General features: G+C 46.9%; 3 protein-coding genes across 3 annotated transcripts; 1 reads left to right on the forward strand and 2 right to left on the reverse strand.

Moving 5' to 3' along the window:
• Positions 1–1,184: 1,184 nt before the first annotated feature.
• On the forward strand, positions 1,185–8,394 carry LOC4339876 (homeobox protein BEL1 homolog). Its single transcript, XM_015785518.3, has 4 exons — positions 1,185–2,299; positions 6,993–7,399; positions 7,500–7,560; positions 7,656–8,394. The coding sequence occupies exons 1-4, from the start codon at positions 1,748–1,750 to the stop codon at positions 8,226–8,228; spliced, it is 1,593 nt and encodes a 530-aa protein (XP_015641004.1). The 5' UTR covers positions 1,185–1,747; the 3' UTR covers positions 8,229–8,394.
• Positions 8,395–9,085: 691 nt separating this feature from the next.
• LOC4339877 (phosphoglycerate mutase-like protein AT74H) lies at positions 9,086–10,854 on the reverse strand. Its single transcript, XM_015785393.3, has one exon. It carries the CDS (start codon positions 10,465–10,467, stop codon positions 9,376–9,378), a length of 1,092 nt encoding a protein of 363 aa, XP_015640879.1. The 5' UTR covers positions 10,468–10,854; the 3' UTR covers positions 9,086–9,375.
• Positions 10,855–13,044: 2,190 nt separating this feature from the next.
• Positions 13,045–14,688, reverse strand: LOC9271064 (brassinosteroid-responsive RING protein 1). Its single transcript, XM_015785394.3, has one exon. The coding sequence runs from the start codon at positions 14,146–14,148 to the stop codon at positions 13,681–13,683; it is 468 nt and encodes a 155-aa protein (XP_015640880.1). The 5' UTR covers positions 14,149–14,688; the 3' UTR covers positions 13,045–13,680.
• Between the last annotated feature and the right edge of the window lie 6,030 nt (positions 14,689–20,718).

Genomic DNA, 20,718 nt, shown 5'->3' on the forward strand with positions numbered 1-20,718 from the left:
TAATGTACTTGGTTTAATTTCGTGTTGATGATATCTATCCTATATCAACATTTGCAGGACGTACTGTTTCCTGTAGCCTCGAAATCGAGGTATAACCTATACACAAAAATTTGACATTATTTCCTTAATTTGTGTAGATAGTTCTTCGTAAATTTGTGGCCCGTACATGCATATATATCCATTTGATTGGAATGAGAACCAATAATTAACCAGAGAAACCGATCATGCAAGCATAAAAGAGGAATTTGTGTCATATTCCAAGCTTTGGACCACCGGAGGCAAGTAGCAGCTGGGAGAGAAAACAGGTCCACTCAGAGACGATGGATGTAGAAAGCGAATAAATTCAGTGGAAGATCGATATGTGTACAATTAATAGCTAGATAGATCAAGCATTAGCTTTATTTGTTAGCTGTTGGTCGAATTTAATTAAACTTGGAAAATTGCATTACTTAATTCCTCGTTTAATTTCCTCAGTGTATTTTCTCAAGGATCATAAAATTTTCTCTTTATATGTGCTTTCTGATTTGTTTCAATATAGCATTCCACACAATTTATATATTCCATGGATGATACCCGAAAAAAGAGAAAGGGACTTAATTAATTAACCTTATATATTTCACGTGTCTCTTAAAGTTTATGAGTGGCAGCTAGCACAACTAATCTCTTAAATATTCTTGCTGCCTTCACTTTCTCCCCTTAATTACTCCAAAATCCAAATCAATGATGGAGATTTGTTTGTGTGAGAGAGAGAAAGAGAAGAGGACCACTTCAACCTCTACTGCTCCATATATTTTCTTTCTGTCAGCCCATACTTTTCTGAATATTTACTCTCCATCTCTCTCTCACAAAAGGAGCAATAAGCTAGCACAACTAAACCTGCAATCTGCTGATCGAAAAAGAAAATAAAGAAAAACTGGGTTTAATTTCTTCATTGCAGAGGTAGGAAGGAGGAGATCTATCAAACCTAGTACTACCAGTATATGCAACCTAACTAGCTAGCTAGAGCTAGCTAGAAAGATAGATTTAATTTAATTTGTTGGTGGGAGCATGCACGCATGAAGATCGATATATGATGTTGATGCATATCAATAATCTTCCATCCATCCATATTCAATACACTATACACCGTACATGTATGTATATAGTTAGTCACATTAGTTTATATATAGCCTCATATATTTTTAAGCAAGCAGATATATATAGAATCAGTCCAACTCCATGGAGGGGCAGAGACAAAAAAAAAGTTACTACACCAAGAATTGAATTAATTATGTATATATATTGCCAATCTATATATATTAATTAATTAATTCCTAGCCACCCATGCACCCAACATGTATAGGTATATCCAGTACTATCTAGCTAGCTTAATATTTCTTGTTGTTGCATGTGTCTAACTAGCTAGCTAGCTTGCACTTGCACATGCATATAATTAATTAGTTGCATGAAATCTTGACATCTGCAGGTTGTAGCTATATCAGTTAGCAACAATTAAGCAGGTGTTGTAGCTGACTTTTCTGAGTGACAATCAAACTAGCTAGCACACATTTCATCACTTTCACATATATACTATACTAGACTAGAGCTATATACAGTAGTAGTACCATGGTTTAATTATTTGTAGCCTTATAGAGAGAGAGAAGAGAAGAAGAGAGAGAGATCAGTGTGAGGCACCGACGAAGACGAAGACGAAGACGACGACGACGACAAGCACACAACAAATTTGCACACACGCGCGCGAGCATCGATGATGGCGGCCCATCATCATCATCATGAGCACCACCACCTCTTGGACATGTCGTCGCCCCCAAACGCCAGCGGCGCCATCATCTCCTCCTTCGACCACGCCGCCGGCCTCCTCTCCCTCCACGACGTCGCCGCCGCCGCCGACCACCACCACCACCACCTACGAGGAGGAGGAGGGGGTTTGCAATTGCCATCGCCGTGGTCGCAGCAGCAGGTTTCCCTCTCCCTCTACAACAACGCTGCCGGCGCAGCAGGCTCGCCGCCGTCGTCGTTGGTTGCCCATCAGCAGCTGGCGGCGGCGCAGCCATTAATGTTCCAGCTGAGGGGGTCCAAGTACCTGGGCCCTGTGAAGGCGCTGCTCGCCGAGTTCTGCAGCCTCGACGTTGAGGCCATGGATGGCGCCAAGCAGCAGAGACCTCCCAATCCCAATCCCAAGATTGGAAAGTGGGACGACGTGGAGGGTTCAGGTTCGTGGGGCAACCTGTCTCTGAGCTCCATGGACCTCCTGGATCTCGAGAGGAGGAAGGCCAGGATCTTGTCCATGGTTGAAGAGGTAATTAATTAACAGCTTCTTCTCTTTCTTTCTTTCTTTTTTTTTTCATTTTTTTCCTTTTTTGAGATCAAGGTAATAGCTAGTCTAATCGCACACACGCATGCATCTTTCAGTTTTTTATTTCCTTTTCTTTTCTCACTTCAGTACTTCTACTAGTAATTAACAGTGCTAGCTAGCTGTCCTTAGTCTTTTACTACTTATGTTAATTTTCACTCGTTCCTTTTTTTACCGAAATTTTCACTTGTTCCGATCCTCCTTCACTGTCCTGGCTACTTTTACCTTTTCTATGCAAGTATATACAAAATAGTTTTGGGACAATTGCTTATTAACTACCACTCGATCGATCTCTGTCCTTTCACATATAATTACAGTTTTTTTTTTAAAAAAAACAAACCTACAGGAGAGAACTGCCCAATTAATTAATTGTATTAAAGTTGAAGTAAAAACCTAGATAAGTTAAAAAGAAAAGAGCATACTTTTTCATGCAGTTCGTTGACTAATTTGTTTCTGGCAACTATTTAGCTAGAAAACTTTGTTAATTAGTTTTCGTCTGTGAATTGAGCAAGCTCAACATGGTTAAGTAGCTAGTTTTGTGGAAAGCGGTGAGTACTTACTCACGCCAAGCTTTGATATATTCATGGATGCAATCAGTACATGCATGTCACATTGGCAACAGTGGGAGAGCTAGTGATATATACATGTACACACCATCACTAAATATGTGGATTATATACGTGTGTCCTTCATGCTTTCCCAAGCTCCTTTTTCGGTCATATATATTTATATTTATATGTCACCTTTTAAGGCCATCTTTTTTTAAGGGAAACATCAATAAAAGTACTATGACAGGCTGTCACGCCCCGAACTAGTCCCGACCGGAACTAGCCCGTGACGCTCCAAATTAACCTGTTAATCGATACCAGTCCCAGGAAACAGTGCTGGTATCACAGGAAGACAGAATATCACAGCAACAGAGGTCTCTTTATTATAGAGTAGAGGTACAGTCATGTTGGGCTGCGGACAGATCCCGAGCTCACAACTGCATTACAAAAAGGAAAGCGGAAGCCAAGACTTGGACCAAACAACACAGTCGCGACTTGGGAACTAGGCCGAAACCCTAAAACTCATCGTAGCCGGCTTGCTCCTGGAAGAACTCCTTGTCAGCGGGATCCGCTTCATCTTCTTCAGCAACTGGGGGGGATTATTTATATAGAGCAAGGGTGAGTACGGGAGTACTCAGCAAGCCATGGGAAATAAGTGTTTAATGCAGGCTTCAAGGAAAGGCTGTTGTTTTTGCAATTGATTTTATTTGAACTCTTTTCTGAAAACAACTAAGTGAGTGCTTCTCAAACGACACGGATGAGACAGTGCGTCTCGTCTGGTCGGAGTATGTGCAATGTATCAGTCTTTAGAATTGATCAAGATTGGCACCCGGCCAACAACTTTCAAACGGCCACCCGGGCCAACAACTTTCAAACGGCCACCCGGGCCTAGCTGATCCCATCAGCTGCAGATTTTCCAAACATCGATCCCCTTTTCACAACAGCAATTTCACAAGGAGTAGTCAAACAAAACTACGCTAGGAATCACCTCACATCCGCCCATGACCGTGGGCACGGCTGTTCGAACAGTTTGTTAACCTCTGCAGAGGGGGTACATTTTACCCACACGACATTACTAACCCGGATCACCCAGCCTGTGGGGATCAGCCACGTCGGGAGACCTCCAAGCTTTCATGACAAGGCATTTTCAAAGCCGACACAGGTTTACCATATGCCGACGAGAGGGGTCCCAGACCAACAACAGGTTAGGTCCCAGACCATACTGTGCCAGGAAGCCCAGGGGTCCTCCCCGACACCACCCCGGCGAATCCACATGTCTCTCGGCATCAAGGCTCCCCTGATAAGCTAGTTACTCAGCCAGGGGTGTCCCATTCCACCCATGTGGTCGTACTTGTCTTATGTTCGGATGAAATTCTAAGGAAACGGTCCTTAAGTGCAAGAGCGGGAAACCGTACACCCGGTACGTTCCCCGGTCCGCGGTTTTGGAAATTTATTTAGTTCGCAAGCACCGACCCAGGTGTCGGGTTTTCCAAGTCTTTTGTAAAACCCAAGTTTTACCCAAGTTGTTTTTCAGATTTTAAGTTTGAAGGCGACCGTCGATACTCGTGCAGAGTGCACGATTTCCGAGGCGCAACTGGGTGGTTACAAGGGAACATGGTATAACAATTAACAAAGGAAGGATCAAATGCAACAAACTAGGTAGGTCCGCCAATCTGCCTTGCAGACGGGACAAACAGATTAAGTGCGATCCTATCAATGCATAATATTTTTCAAGCAACATAATTAAGCTCAAATATAGGCTCAAGATGTTCAAAGGTGGCTTGCCTTGCTCGAGATCTTGAGCTTGATCCTCGAAATCCTCGCATTGCGGGTCTTCGGGCTCCGAAACTACGCGCAAAACGGGACAACTCAACAAATGGTGAAAATAAAGCCCTATTAATGACCTCTAAGCGTGCCATTAGATAGATCTCGAGATTTGAGGAATTTTGGAAGTTGAACGGAGTCAAACGGACTTACGGTTGGGAAGATATTGAATTTCTAAGATTATTGGATTTTTGGTCTAAAGGAAAAGGATTTAATTAAATCCTTTTGGAAAAAGAAAAGGAAGAGGGAGGGGAATTAAACTTCCCTCGGGCGGCTAGGGCGCGGCCCGAGAGAAAAGGGGCGGCTCGGCCGAGCTAAATGGGCCGGCCGGCCCAAAAGGCGGCCCAGAGCGCGCGCGGGAGGGGAGGAGAGAGGGAGCCGGTGGACCGGGCTCACCTCGCGTGGTCCTGGGTGGGACCCGCTTGTCAGCAGCTCGGCTCACCGTGCGGAGGAAGCACGCGGCGCGGCGCTAGGGTGTGGAGCGGGGCGCGGCGCATGCGCGCGGTTCATGGTGGACGCGGATGCGGCGGGCCCACGCGCAGCCTCACGGCTTGCGGTGGACTGCGCCCGCGAGCGGGGCCGGAGGGAGCGGCTGACCGGGGTCGGCTCGACCCAGTCTTGGCCGAGCTGGCGCCGACGTGGCGCCTACGTGGCAGCCACGCGGGCCGACGGGAGGTTGAAGAAGACGCCGGCCGGAACGGACGGCGGACGGCGGTGGCGAGCGGCGGAGCGAAACACGGCGATCTAGGCGAAAGCGAGCACACCGGGAAGTTGCGCGGGACGAGGGGAGTCGAGCCAACGGCTCGGATTTGCCGGGGGATGCTCGACGGCGGCGGATTGCGGCGGCGGCAACCGGCGGCGGAAGAAGGGGGAAACGGCGACAAGGTCACGAGGGGCCGATTCCCGGCGGCGAGAGCATCTACGCGGCTACGGGAATCTGTCCCTAGCGTCGGATTAGGAGGAAACGCATCGAGGGAGGCCGGCGACGAGAGGCGCTTCCGAGCTCGGGCGGCGACGGCGGCGAGCACATGGCGAGCGGCGGCAACGAGCGAGGGCAGTGGGGCCAGGCGGCGCGGACGGCGCAGGCGCGGCACGGGCGACGACCACGCGGGCGCGTGCACGCGAACAACGGCACGCGGGGGCCGAGTCGGAGGGCTCGGCTCGGCGCCTCGCACGCGCGCGCGGTGCGCGGGCAGAGCGGAGAGAGAGAGAGAGGGAGAGAGAGAGAGAGCCGGGGAGGGAGGGGGAAGATGGGCCAAGAGGGATTCGGCCCATCGAACCCGAGGGAGGCAAAATAGACTTTTGCGAAGGGATTGATTTGGGAAGGATTTGGATTCGGGATTGAACTCGACGATAGATCGGGGATTTGAGATATGAGAAGGCACGGACACTAGACAACAAGCAAAGAAACAGATTTCGCAAAAAGGGTTTTTAAGAGATAGTTTTCCCGCTAGGCGCCACGGCGGAACGGGCGCTACACAGGCTTTCGCAAACATTTTGTAAGTTAAAAAAAAAAAGAAAACAACACACAAATTACTCAAATTATTAATAATTAACATAAGATAGAATGCATGAACTTGTAAATATATATGTGCATAAATGGATTTTACAACTTCTTAAATATCAATCAAACAGTTGTAAAAAGACCTAAAAATTGTAACATTGATAAAGTAAGTATCCATCGTCGTGCAAAAAAAAAAAAGAAACTCACAAATTCAATCCACACAAATGAGCTAGAAACAAAATAAACAAATTTGTTCATGAATATATCTAACACTAATCATAAGCATATTTTTTTGTGTGGAATGTGAAGATTAAATTTAATTTTATATGTTTGTAGAGTGACATATATATAACATTGAAAATAAACTCCTCTGACATGGGTCGCTGACATATGGTCAGCCACTCAAAATCAGAGGGTAGCAAGTTAATTAGAGGATCCATGGTAGTATAATACTCCATCCGTTTTAAAATGTTTGACACCGTTGACTTTTTAGTACGTGTTTGATCATTCGTCTTATTCAAAAAATTTAAGTAATTATTTATTCTTTTCATATCATTTGATTCATTGTTAAATATACTTTCATGTACACATATAGTTTTACATATTTTACAAATTTTTTTAATAAGACGAACGGTCAAACATATGCTAAAAAGTCAACGGTGTCAAACATTTTGAAACGGAGGGAGTATTTGTTTAAGTTGTAACTGATGACAATCTCTTGAATGTGACGATGGATACATATGGATGGATGATGGAATGGAAGGTGGACAGACGTTACCGGCGATACCGTGAGCAGATGAGGGCGGTGGAGGTGTCGTTCGAGGCGGTGGCCGGCGGCGGCGCGGCGCAGGTGTACACGAAGCTGGCGATGCGAGCCATGTCGCGGCACTTCCGGTGCCTGAGGGACGCGCTGGTGGGGCAGGTGCGCGCGCTGAGGAACGCCATGGGGGAGAGCCAGAGGGACGCCGCCGGCGGCGTGGCGGCGGCGGCGCCCGGTGCCACCAAGGGCGACACGCCTCGGCTGCGGGTGCTGGACCAGTGCCTGAGGCAGCAGAGGGCGTTCCAGCAGTCCGGCGCCGTCGACAGCTTCCCGTGGCGCCCGCAGCGCGGTCTGCCGGAGCGCGCCGTCGCCGTCCTCCGCGCCTGGCTCTTCGAGCACTTCCTCCACCCGTATGTATATAGTATTTTTTTTCTCTCCATTTACAAATTAATCATCCCATATTTTGTGATGATTTTTTGTTTTGCACATATTAATTACAACCGCACCAAGGTATCCAAATGATGTGGACAAGCACATTTTGGCGCGCCAAACAGGCTTGTCAAGAAGCCAGGTACTCCTACTTAATTTCAAATTCATTGAGTACCCAATTTGTTACTGCACTTTTGCAAAGAGATATATACTCGATCAATTGGTTTGTGTACGTAGGTTTCGAATTGGTTCATCAATGCAAGGGTGAGGCTATGGAAGCCTATGATAGAAGACATGTACAAGGAAGAAACGAAGCCGGAATCATCTGATGGCAACAACAAATTAAACCCTAGCGCAGCCGGCAACAAACAGCAGCATCGAGATGATCCCAAGAAGAATTACACGGCAACGACAGCAGAAGCCAGCTTAGTACAACAAAGCAGCTACCATCTCCACCTTCGCAGCAGCGGAAACCGTAACTCCTCCTCGTTGATGATCCCTGCAGCAGCATCAACATCCATCGATCATCACCATGACAGCAGCCACCAGCTGTTGGGCGGCCATAGCTATTCTTCAGCAGCAGGATTGCATCATGGTCATGGCGGCGCCGTGTCGCTTACTCTAGGGCTCCAGCAGCAGCAGCAGCCATTTGCGGCGTCGATGATGCATCAGCATCAGCAGCACCAGCACCAGCACCAGCAGCAGCAGTCATTCATGGTGGAGGCGGCGGAGGAAGAAGAAGATGACGTGCTCCCTTACAGGAACCTCATGGAGTCTCAGTTGCTGCATGATTTTGCAGGAGCTAGCTAAGGCAGGCTCCAGCTTAGCATGCAGCTAATTTATTTGATTGTTAAAGGAGATTATTGCGCTCAAAAGTTTAATTTAATTAAGGAGATGTAGGTAATTAAATATTACATTATTGTTCTTTTATGACCAAACATTTCGTTACATTATTTGGGGATTTCTTTTGTAAAAATCAGCCCACCACTTCTGTTCTGGCCTAGCTAGCTTAGCATGCAGTGATGTGGAACCCACCCTTGCAATCCCATCTGGGCCCATGACAAGTTAGTTACTTAGAGCACCCGCAATGGTAAAGTAAGGTGTTATCTATAAAACATGTACATCTCAGCAATAGACTAGATTAATAGTAAACCACTTCAATGGTATGTCTACATGGGTATCTATAGCTCTCTAATCCATTGCCTCGTTTTTCTTTATACACTATCTCCCGGTTAGTAGATAGTTTTGCTCTCTCTCTCTTCATTTATTCTCTTTCAGGTAGGAAAATATGCTGACATGGATCTCTAGTAGAGAGCCTATAGATAACTATTGCGGTTGCCCTTAGGCCTTCACGGCTTCATCTATCCAAGCCCAACAGTGTGATTCATAGGCTGGCCTGAAAAGCCCAGTTTTATTTTTCTCCATCAGGAAAAAGCAGAGTGCCCCTGTTCCTTGCATTGTCACTGCAATTGTTCTGAATTGCTAATTAAGCTGATATTGGTGCTACCAACTACACACAAAACCTGCATGGCATTCACATCGTATATATGGAACAGCTAAATTAATTGTTTTCTTTCATCTAACTTAACTGAGCTGAGTAGCTCATCATTTCAGTGCATGGATGATTAGATGAAGCTTGCATTCAGACACAGAGAAGCTAAGCAGAGTACAGAAATATGTGTATAGTCAATCAAAGCATAGTGAGAGGTATCAAAGTTTACACCGAAAAATATGGCATCTCCTGTTACGTTCTTGAGAACCATAAAATCACTCTAATTAAGTAGCAGTGGTATGTACAGGAGTACTTACTTCGTTTTACAATGTAAGTCATTCTAGCATTTCCCACATTCATATTGATGTTAATGAATCAATATAAATGTGGAAAATGCTATAATGACTTACATTGTGAAACGGAAGGAGTAGTAATTAATTAACCAAACAATTAAAGGTAGGGTGATCAAGAAGGTGCGGTTGCTGATCCTCCAGTGCCGTCGTCAATGGCGGCTTTGTGTTTGTCGTGGTGATGATGGGTGAAGTGGGTGAAGAAGGAAGGGCCGTTGGTGATGAAGTTGTAGTTGAGCTCGCCGGGCCTCGCCGTCATCTGCCACTTCTGGTCCTCGATCATGTCGTCGGTGAGGCCGAACTCCCGGAGCTCGTCCACGGAGTGGTGCACCAGCAGGCTGTACCTCCCGCCGGCGCCGGTCTGCATGACGAGCGCGCCGCCATTGGAGAGGTTGGCGAGGCCCTCGAACTGCGACACCGTCCACTTGTACCAGCGCATGAGGAAGACGCGGAGGGTGAGGCCATGGGAGACGAGCACGACGTTCATGTCCGGGTTGCGCTCCCCGGGCGGCTGGAACCTCCCGATGTCGATGTCGGCGCGCAGCGTCTCGCGGAAGCCGGTGATGCGGTCGTACACGTCCGCCGCCGACTCGCCGTTGGGGAAGCGGTAGAAGAAGCGGCCGTACCGCCGCCGGATCTCCTTCTCCACCCGCATCTTGTCCCTGTCCTGGAAGTTGCCGAAGTCCTGCTCCCGCAGCCGCGGCTCCTCCCGGACGCCGGCGATGCGCCGGGCCTCGAACGCGCGCCCCAGTCCGCGCAGCGTCTCCAGCGTTCGCCGGTAGGGGGACACGTAGAAGTAGACCTTCCAGTCGTCGCCGCCGCCGGTGCTGAGGAGGTGGCGGAGGCGGCGGCCGCAGTCCTCGGCGTCGCGCCAGCCCTGCGGCGTGAGGCCGATGCGCGGGTCCGGGACGCGCGTGTAGGCGGCCTCGTCGACGTTGCCCTCGCTCTCGCCGTGGCGGACGAGGACGATGCGGCGCGGGCGTGGGGGAGGAGGGTAGCGCTGCTGGTGGGGAAGGTAGCTGGCGGCGCCGTAGGGCGTGACGAGCTCCGGGAAGCGCTGCGACTGCGCGAGCTCGGTGTCGTGGGTGGGCCGGCGGCTGCGCGGGACGCCGAGCGTGTCCTCGCAGCAGCGGACGCGCACTCTTGGAATTCGGACGGGGCGCGGTGGCGCCGCCGCCGGCGAGCACCTCGTCGCAGCAGCTGCCATATATAGACAGACGAATAGGAGTATTAATTATCGATAGGATAGGGTAGAATGAATTAAAACCAAGCTAGCTAGGAATTTGGCTCGATCGATCGATCGCTGGCCTCCTTAATTATCACAGGGCTACAAAGACGAAGCAGCTATGTTGATCGTTCATTTGGATTGCCATGTAGTGTTTGATGCGAAACCAAAGGTAATGTAAATTAAGAAATGATTATATTGTTGACAAACAGCATGCTACTAGTAATTAAATCTGGGTTAAAACCGCTTGCTGCATGCCACATGTAGATTAATTAAGAGGGGGGCAATCCAATCCAAATTTGTGTTTTTGGATGGATATATCATGGATGGTAGGCATATGCTAGCTCTCTCGCATTATCCTATACTCTACCTATCTAACTCAATGGGAATGGGAATGGGAATATACTACTAGACTGCAGGGCGAGGTGAGGGCTACGTGCTGCGCGTACCAACAAAGCTGGATACATCGTCATCGTATGATAGGATTGTCATCTTGTTGGTTTTTCTCTTTTTCTTTCCTTCTTCTTCCGTTAGTTATAAAGGCGAATTATATACTCCCCTTAATTAATAATTCAACGGAGAAGACGACGAACGACTAGTCCATACATCCCTCTGCCTCAGCCCAAAGGCCCTCGTAACCAAGTGGGCCTTGCCTTTCTCTTCTACATCAACTTGGGCCCATTTATCCCTGACAACATCAATTCAGCCTGCCCATCATCAGTGCTACCTAGTAGTAGTAGTTCCTTTCTCCAATATCTGAATTCTGATCTGCGAACGACTCTATAATTCCTCTATCTGTGGTGTACATATTCAATAGCTACCTGTTGTATATGCATACAGTAAATCTTCAGAAATACTGCTATTTGTATATGCACAAGAATTACAACCTATAAACACCTCATTTTTCTCGAACGCGCAAAAGGATTGCACGTCAATATATTAGAAGAATAGAATGTTTGTTACACGACGCAATCAGTCAGACCGACTTATGCCAAGAAAGGGGAGAAAAAAAGATAAAATAAAGAAGAGACGAAATACTACTGTCACGGCCACACACAACTCCAAATAGCTGGGAGGGGGCAGAGCCACTACCTTCCCAGGAGAACCCCAAAATTAGCGATACCAGCTAAAGACCAAAGGTGGCCCTCAGAGAGGATGGACTCAAGGACCTCCGAGACCGATGACAATGCAGAGTCGAAAACTCTGGAGTTCCGCTCTTTCCACAGTTGCCAAGAGACTAGGAGGACCATAGAATCGAAACTGGCCCGGAGATGCCCCGGCAAGCAAACCCTAGAAGAAGGCCACCAATCTTGGAGACAGCTACCCCGGGGAGGAGAGAGGGCAGTCCAACCAAGAGGCGACAGCACACGGAGCCAAACTTGCCGAGCGAACACGCAATCGAGGAGGATGTGGTTCGCAGTCTCAAGCTCTTGACCGCAGAAAGGGCAGGCCGAATGACTATCCAAGCCGCGCTTTAGGAGGAGGTCGGCCGTCCAGCAGCGCCGCTGAAATGCAAACCAGAGGAAGAACTTTCATTTAGCAGGGCCCTTCGCGTGCCAGAGAAGATCAGCACAGGCAAAGGAGTGCTGGCCAAAAAAGAAGGCCTGGTACGCTGAACGCGCATAGTAGAGCTGGTCGCTCGTCCAACGCCAAACAAGACGGTCTCTGACACCCGGCGAGAGCTGAATTCGAAGCGCAGCATCCCAGATAAGAAGAAACTGGGAGATGACAGGGACAGTGAGGGCCCCGTGGATGTCCGAAACCCAAGAGTTGTTCGCCAGGCCAGAAGCAACCGTGCGCGAACGGAGGCGCTGTGGCACAGCAAAGAGGAGGTCAGGAGCCAAGGAGGCCACTGAGCGGCCTCCATCAATCCAATGGTCAGTCCAGAAGAGCATAGATTCACCATCCCCCGGCACGAAGAAGGTGGACGCCTCGAACATGTCAGAGACAGACTGCTCGACTAGGGCCTTCAAGCCATCCCATTAGGGATGACCGGAACGCTGAAGCCAAAGCTAGCGAACGCGCAAGGTGAACCCTGCCAACCTAAGGTTAGGAATTTCTAACCCACCTAAGGCCTTAGGACGACAGACATTCGTCCAGGACACTCGGCACTGTCCCCCATGAACCGAATCTGTACCCGTCCACAAGAAGGCGCGTCGCTTCTTGTCAATGGCCTTAACAACCCAGGCAGGAAGGCCGATTGCCATAGACACATGGACTGGAATGGAGGAGAGAACAGACTGGACTAGCACGGAGCGACCAGCAAGAGTGGTGAGACGCCCCTTCCAAGGTAGTAGACGATGCACGACCCTGTTCACCAGTGGCTGAAGAGCCGCCTTCGGCAACTTGCAAACGGACAGCGGAATGCCGAGGTAGGTGCAAGGAAAATCAGAAATCGAGCAGGGGAAGCAAGAGTGGACCAGCTCCAGGTCCTCATCCGAACAGCGGATCGGAGTAATCGAGCATTTGGCAAAATTGGTGCGCAGCCCGGAGTTTGTATTGCCATCCCAAAACAGTCTCAAAACTTTAAACAGCTTCCAAGTAATCCATTCCAACAGCAAAAAAAAAAAAGCAATTTATTAAGGTAGTACTAGTCAGACAGGGATATCCCCACCCCCAACAGACTAGAAATACCGACATGTGCAAGATTCTTATTGTGAATCTGCTCATGGTACATTACATATACATATAGGAGCTAGTATAAAAAAATTCCTCTATGTAATTACTTGCACTAATCTAATCTTGTCTATCATTTTTTTATGTCAAATTTCCATCTTTCTTTTCCACGGTACAGCACTCATGCAGAGCTTCTGAAAGCAGTTTGGAGAGGAAAGGCAGCCTGAGAAATAATAATAGATGGAGCCAAACCAAAACCACAAAACCAATTCCAAACTTTTCGAATTCAACCCTTTTGAATTCCCTTAAAAGAACACATACGTACACCATCTGATCTGAAATCCGCAGTGTGCTTTGCCTTGCCAAATGCGGGTTGAGCTTTTCTTCCGGAAAAACCCAACAGGAAGCACAAAATTCGGAAGAGAGACACCCTTCTTCTCTTCTTCTTCTTCTTCTTCTTCTTCTTCTTCGTAGGCTGGGACTTTTGCAAAATAGACCCTGACCTTTTTTGCTCTTTTTTGTTTTTCTCTTGGAGACGGTTTGCGATGCGAGTATAATTATGCAGAAAGGACCCTGGGGCTAGGAGGCAGGGAGTGGAAGGGGCAGGAGAACGGGCGGCGCCGACGAGGGCAGCAGCGGCGAGCGGCAGAGAGGGCAGGTGCGGTGGCCGTGGTGGGCCCAGGCGTCGAGGCAGGCGCGGTGGAAGACGTGGCGGCAGCGGTGGGCGCGGCGCACCTGGGCGGACTTGTGGAAGTCGCGGAGGCAGACGGCGCAGGTGGCGACGTGGAGCGGCGGCTGCAGGGATGATGAGAGCGCGTCGAAGCGCAGCGCCGGGGAGTGGTCGTCCAGCTCCAGCAGCTGGGACGACTGGGAGCTGTAGCTGTAGCTGCCGTCATATTCGGCGTCGACGGCGGTTGGGGAGTCGTCGATGTCGGCGCCGGCGAGGCGGAGCAGGCAGGAGGAGAGGCGGCGGAGGTGGGTGAGGAGGAAGAGGAGGTGGAGCAGCAGCCGTGGCACGCCGGAGTAGCCACCCACCGGGAACCCCATTATATTCTTTGTAGCTGCTTAATTGTGAAGAGAGAGATCAGGAGAGAGAGCTAACTATAAGTATAGTCAGTAGCTAATTAAGCTAGGGAATCAGCGGTTAGCTAGCTACTCCAGCTGAGAATGAAGAAGAAGAAGAAGAAGAAGAAGAAGAAGAAGAAGAAGAAGAAGAAGAAGAAGAAGAAGAAGAAGTTGTTGAGTGAGTGAGTGAGTGACATGCCACACACCACACTGCAACTCCTCTCCTCTGCCCTTTAAAAAGGAAAAGAAAGCATAATAGCGAAGAAGAAGGACAAGAGAGCAGCTGCAAACAAACAGGTGATGGGGGTACGTACGTTGCAGCCAGGATGATGACAGAGATGTACAGTAAGCAGGCAGCAGGCCAAGCTAGCTAGCTAGCTCATTGAGATTATATTAGTATATTATAGTTGAGAGTTTTTTTTTTTGGTATACTGCATTACTGCATATGCAGATGAATAGATGATGGTAGGAGGACAGGTATGGATTGTTGAAGAGATCGAGTGGATGCAGTGCAGGTAGAGAGAGAGAGAGAGGAGAGGGGAGACAGGGAGGAGGCAGACGTTGTTGTCAAGTGCGTGCGCATGCCGGGGGCAGTGAGGTGGTAGGTCAGGTGTGGTTGTCGTCTCCTCTCGTCTCTGCTGCTATGCTATGCTATCTCCTCCATGTGCTCTGCTTGCCTTCCATCTCAATTGCATTGCAGCTGGCCGATCTGTTCATTGTATTTGCCACTGTCGTCCTTTTCTCACTCTCTCTCTCTCTCTTTCTTTTTCTTTTTCTCCCAGCTAGTATATGCTATTGATCAGGTGACCAAAATAAATAAATCTCAGCCAGGCCATTTGCTCCCTGGCTGTTGTTCGTCTTCAACCTCTAGCCGTACGAGAGAGAAGGAGAATGGGGCGGTGGACGTAGGAACTAACCATTCGCGGTGTCCTCTACTACGACGATATGGATCTAAATACCGGTAAATTTTGCTGGATCGATTATAATTCAAGATTGATATAGGAGTGGCAAATGTGAGTTTAAAGGGAAGACCTGAGTGGCACAGGATCGGCTATGGGTGGGGACGGCGAGGCGAAGATATGCCACTTAGCTGCGAGGCCATTGGAGACCATGCATGTGATTACGGGCAGGGGAGGGGCAGCTGTAGCATATTCGACTGCATGAGCCACTAGAGATGGAGGCCGGAGAGTCAGCGCTAGTGGAACCTGATAGCTAAAGTTGATTAAGATGGGCAATGATGCGATGTGTAAGAGATAGTGCATGTGTGCCTTGCACCGGTGCCAATGAGGTCGAGGGGTAGTATCGTGCATCGGAAAACAATGAGAAGGAGAGTAGTTGTATCTTGTGTGTGTGTGTTGGAATAACATGACGAGGGTGTGTGGGTGGGGGAGGGGGTGATTTAGGTTTGCATCTTACACAAATTGCATGGTAGTCTAAATGATATTGTTTTCGTTCTACAAGACGATATCCTTTTTCTATAAACATAGACAAGTATATGTTCACAGATATAGCCAGAAAATTTGTTTTATGGATGTAATAGTTGTGAAGAAATTAGTTGGTTGACGATCCAAATAGCTAGCTAGCCTCCTTTTTCCCCTTTAGCAAAAGAGATATGCTTTTCATATGACTAAGATTACATAAAGCCTATAGAACGGGATCCTATTCAGATGACGGCATACTTAATGACGAGCCCATCACCACCACATGTCATCCTCTCCTCTTCCTCGACCTCCTCTTTCTCCTCCGCTCCCTTCTACGGCCTTTCCCTCTCATGCTCGTCATTTTCACCTTCTTCCTAGCTATAGAGAATCGATATGTTGACAGGCATAGGCGGCGACAGAGCGGGTCGTCAACAATAGATCTAGAGGTCTAGGCCCCCTCCCCCGTTGGATTCGGCCGAGGTGTACGTCAGTGATGAGGGCAGCAGATGACACCAATCCTGTGGCCTCCTCTTCTGTCTCATGTTTGAGGCATGGCAGCGCCCACCAAATCAAGTTCCCACATCGAAAAGGCCAAGGAGAGAAGAGGTTGTCGAGAAGGACACCAATCAACGGGGCTCTTCCTCCTAAGCATTGTCGATGGTGATGAAGGAGAAGGCAAACAAAGCTGCTGGATCTGGAGCCCTATTTGGTAGCCGACGTGGTGGTGAAGCCGTCGTGCTCCTCTCATCGGCGTTGTGTGCAGGTACATCGTGTGATGTGCCATCTTTAACCGGTAGTACCTAAGCTATCAGAGATTACTCATCTTTGATAGGCCTAAAAATATCACGTGTAAGATATGGCTACTAGGGGGACCCATCGATGTGAAATCATAGTTGTAAGCCCATCACAGATGATCTATGTTGGGTCACAACCATAACCCGTCATAGATGACATGCTATCTATGACAGGTGTTCACCTGTCAGAGGTGATTCTCTGTCACCGTTGACCACTTAACTTTGACGAGGACTAAACCGTCAGAAATGATGGTTTGAGGTCATCAGAGATGACCTGATCCAGTGTAGTGTGTAGATTTGCTTAGAGGAAACGAAGATGTGGATGATGTCAGCCTTCATAAAATATATCCCGTCCCTATTCCCTATACGGCCGGCCGGGATCCTTTCCCCTATAAGCTTTTGTTAAGATTATTGCACATACGAAAGATATAAATATATGTTGCATTCGTACGATGGACGTACGATCGATAAACATGTATATCTGGTTAATTACGTGCATGTCTGGCTGCATACATATGATGATGATGATGATGATGAGTCATGAGTCGATCGATCCCGGGCGCGGCTGGGGGAGACCAAGACATGACATGCCATGTGACTCATTCTAATCAATATAACTTGATTAGCTAGCTAGCAGATGCATGGTCAGGTACGTACGTAGATGCATCTATCGTTTGCCCATGCCCTGACAATTAGTCCAACGCATTATGTCGGATATATACGACAAATAACTTAACGATTGATGAATGAAATAATATATAAATCCTCACTTTCTAAATATTTGACGCCGTTGACTTTTTTAAATATGTTTAACCGTTCGTCTTATTAAAAAATTTAAGTAATTATTAATATTTCTCTATCATTTAATTTATTGTTAAATATACTTTTATGTATACATATAGTTTTACATATTTCACAAAAGTTTTTGAATAAGATAAACGGTCAAACATATACTAAAAATTCAATGGTGTCAAATATTTAGAAAGGGAGGGAGTATATATATTTGCATCCACATGCATGCATATACACTGAACCATATGGTGAATATTATATAGTGTCACTACGATGGCCGGCACACCACGTGGAACAATTGCCTAATTGTCACTAGTTAATATGCAATTACGTACCACTCCATCAATAAAGACAAGAAGCTAGCGCTAGCTACAGCTAGGATTAATTAGCAGGCAAACTAAGCATCTGAATCGATCACCCAGCAAATAAAAGACCAGCTGATATATGAGTATGACCGATCGATCGATCGCGACAAACAAGAAATACAGTCGTCCTAGCTCGCGCCTTACGTAGTACGTACTGCATCGATCAGCTGGATCTATGCATAATTATTTTATTATATGAGTATAGTATGTATGCATTGTCGACTCCAAACCTCACTTTAATCTGTAATCATGTCGAGTTAACATTACTACATGTGATGGGAAGAAAGTTAAAACAAATTAAGGAACTCTTGTTGCAGCGATTAATTTCTTTTTTCTGAACGCACAAAAGAATTGCACGTCAATATATTAGAAAAAAAAGTTTTTGTTACACAACACAATCAGACAAACCGGCTTATGCCAAGAGGAGGAAGAAAACAAAGACAAAAACCAAGGAAGAAAAAGAAAAACTCATACGACGGGTAACGCTACTCCAATCAGCGGGAGGGGGCAAAGCCACGCTACACTCCCAACAAATCCCCAAAGGAAGCAACACCCGCTAACGACCACAGCTGGCCTTCCGAAAGAATGGACTCTAAAACCACTGAGAACGAAGAGAGCAGAGTCAAAAACCCTAGAGTTCCGTTCCTTCCACAGTTGCCAAGAGACTAGAAGGATCAGGGAGTCGAAGCCGGCACGGAGGCGTTCAAGTAAACAGACCCTAGAAGATGGCCACCAGTTCTGGAGCCAGTTGCCATGGGGGGAGAGGGCAGCCTAGCCAGGAGGGGACAACACCTGTAACCAGACCTGCCGAGCGAACACGCAGTCGAGAAGGATGTGGTTCGTCGTCTCAAGCTCCTGAGCACAAAAAGGATAAGTCAAGTGGCCATCGATGCCACGCTTCTGGACTAGATCATCCACTTGAAATTGCTCATCGTAGAATGATGCCAAGATTGGTGATCCAACGTACGATTGCTATGCCAGGATGACCTGCTAGAGTCTTGCACGTACGTATGCATTTATGTGAATTTCTAGTAAGCTACTCTACTCTACTCTACTCTACCAGAGTGAGTATCATAGAAAGTACTTAATTACTAGCTAGTGTGAAAATTAGAAGAAGCTTAGCTAGCGAATCATGGGTATGCATTGCATGGTGGGCCGATGGATGGACGGATCGAACAAGGAAGGAGGAAGGTTCCGACGACGAGGGGATCATTGATGGGCCCACTCTCGGCCTGTACCCACAAACAAACCGACACCAATGGGCTGGGCCCACTCTCCTCCCCGACCACTTTGGGCCCCACACCTCCTCATTAATTCCTCCTCTTCTATCTACTGTATTATCTCTGCCTGCCTGCCACTTGTTTTTTTTCCCCTCAATTCTTTTTGTCGAACATTTTCCCCATAAATAAAGAGTAAAAATAAAAAAACTAATACAAACTCTTAGTGTCGTACTGGATTGCTCATATGCACCGTAAGTATGAAATGGACCAGCCCGTCACCCGTAAATTTCTATCTCCTGTTGTTGATGTCTACTCTTCCCATCTTAAAAACGAAAATCAAACTTGAATCTATACATTTTTTTTGGGCGAAACTTGAATCTAGATAAATGGTCGTCCACATTCATCATAGTCAGGATATGAGGGTGTGTTTGGATAATAGGAAATGAGGGGTAGGATTAGGATCGGAAAATAAATGAATGATTAGGATTAAATGTAAGAGAGAGAGAATGGATGGTTAAGATTTAAACATATCTTTTGGTGGGTGAGAAATCATTTCCTTATTCCATTAGCCAAACATGGCTGATTGTTTTGGGATATATAGTGTATGTATTTTTCTCTATTTCTAGCCCATAACATAATATAAAGAGCATTCTGCAAAGCAAAATGGACCGGCTAATGCAAGCAGCCCATCAACACAAGAGATACCAAATTAGGCGAGGAGCCCATCAAGCTGCTTCAAGACTTCAGCTGAGTCTTCTTCACCCTTTTTTCGCCGGGAGTCTTCTTCACCCTTCACAAGACTACTGAAGTTCTCCACCTATCAGAACGCATCTCCTAAAGTTTAATTTTTTATAACTATACATTTCTTTGTGCCTCGTGATTGACAGTAAAAGATAACTCCGCCTCTATCATATACTGCTTTTCAATAACTGTCAAAAATTAAAGGATGGGAGTGAGTGTGATGTGCGTTGAGACTTGAGAGTATATATGCTCAGTAAAATGAAGTCTCAGTCTCTCAGATCTTTCTTACCATCTTTTGCATGGCAAAGGTTGGTTGCATTGCAGGCTTCCTTACTCTCTAAGTAGAGGGCAGAGCAACGCTGAAACTATCCAATCATCAATGAAGGCAGCTTGTTAAAAGGAAAGCTCTCTCTCTCCTTAATGTGTGAGTGTGACTGATTCTAATGTTAATATAATCTTTCTAATCATCTCGTTTAGAAAGTCTCTTTTGTTCTTAAGGAGCTCCGATCGATAATATGAGCTTGCATTGCATCCTCATTTTGTCGGACAGACAGCAAAAACAAAAGCCATTGATGTGGTGACAATGCATATATGCAAAAAAGACACTTTTGCTGCAAAATTAAAGCCATGCCCCCATACCCCATACCGAGAAAGCCAATGTCTGCTACCTTTATTTATTTTCCTTTTTTTCTTTCTCCCTTTCCTTTCCCTCCATGTGCTTTTGTTTGCTGTCTCTCTCTCTCTCTCTCTTCTCATCACTGGAATTGTCACACTAATGTCTCATTTTACCTGTAACTTTATGATCAGATAATGTTTATGGAAGAGCTAAAGAAAATGGCTACAAATTAAAGTGGGTGAGAAGATTGAAAAATCTTCAGAGCATGCATTTGGGCAGTTATAATAATGCCTGAATCAGTTCATGCAGTAGATCAAAGCAAGTGGTTACCGGTTGTAACTGCCGATGTCTGATATTTCAACGAACATTTTTGTTTTACCAACATATCATAGCAATTGGAATCTACTAGCGGTAGTCGGAGAAGAAGATTTGGTCACTTGTTGATCTGAAAAAACAATGGCTCAAAGGATATACCACCGCGCTTTCGCATTCCTCTTTTCAATTGGAAGCTGCTCGTCTCTCGGTTTCATCTTTATGGTACGAGTATGACGCGATATCAGATCAGACTGGAGGATTTTTCAACAATTTCTTTTACTCTTTTTG

This window comes from Oryza sativa, chromosome 6 (assembly GCF_034140825.1).
Source record: "Oryza sativa Japonica Group chromosome 6, ASM3414082v1".
Lineage (NCBI taxonomy): Eukaryota > Viridiplantae > Streptophyta > Magnoliopsida > Poales > Poaceae > Oryza > Oryza sativa.

What these genes read in the sequence shown, in the direction of transcription:
- LOC4339877 (XM_015785393.3), bottom strand. Translation starts at nt 10,467, where the DNA reads ATGGCAGCTGCTGCGACGAGGTGCTCGCCGGCGGCGGCGCCACCGCGC.
- LOC9271064 (XM_015785394.3), bottom strand. Translation starts at nt 14,148, where the DNA reads ATGGGGTTCCCGGTGGGTGGCTACTCCGGCGTGCCACGGCTGCTGCTC.
- LOC4339876 (XM_015785518.3), top strand. Translation starts at nt 1,748, where the DNA reads ATGATGGCGGCCCATCATCATCATCATGAGCACCACCACCTCTTGGAC. An exon ending in TTCGAGCACTTCCTCCACCC is followed by an intron (nt 7,400 to 7,499) that starts GTATGTATATAG and finishes AACCGCACCAAG; the next exon opens with GTATCCAAATGATGTGGACA. An exon ending in CAGGCTTGTCAAGAAGCCAG is followed by an intron (nt 7,561 to 7,655) that starts GTACTCCTACTT and finishes TTGTGTACGTAG; the next exon opens with GTTTCGAATTGGTTCATCAA.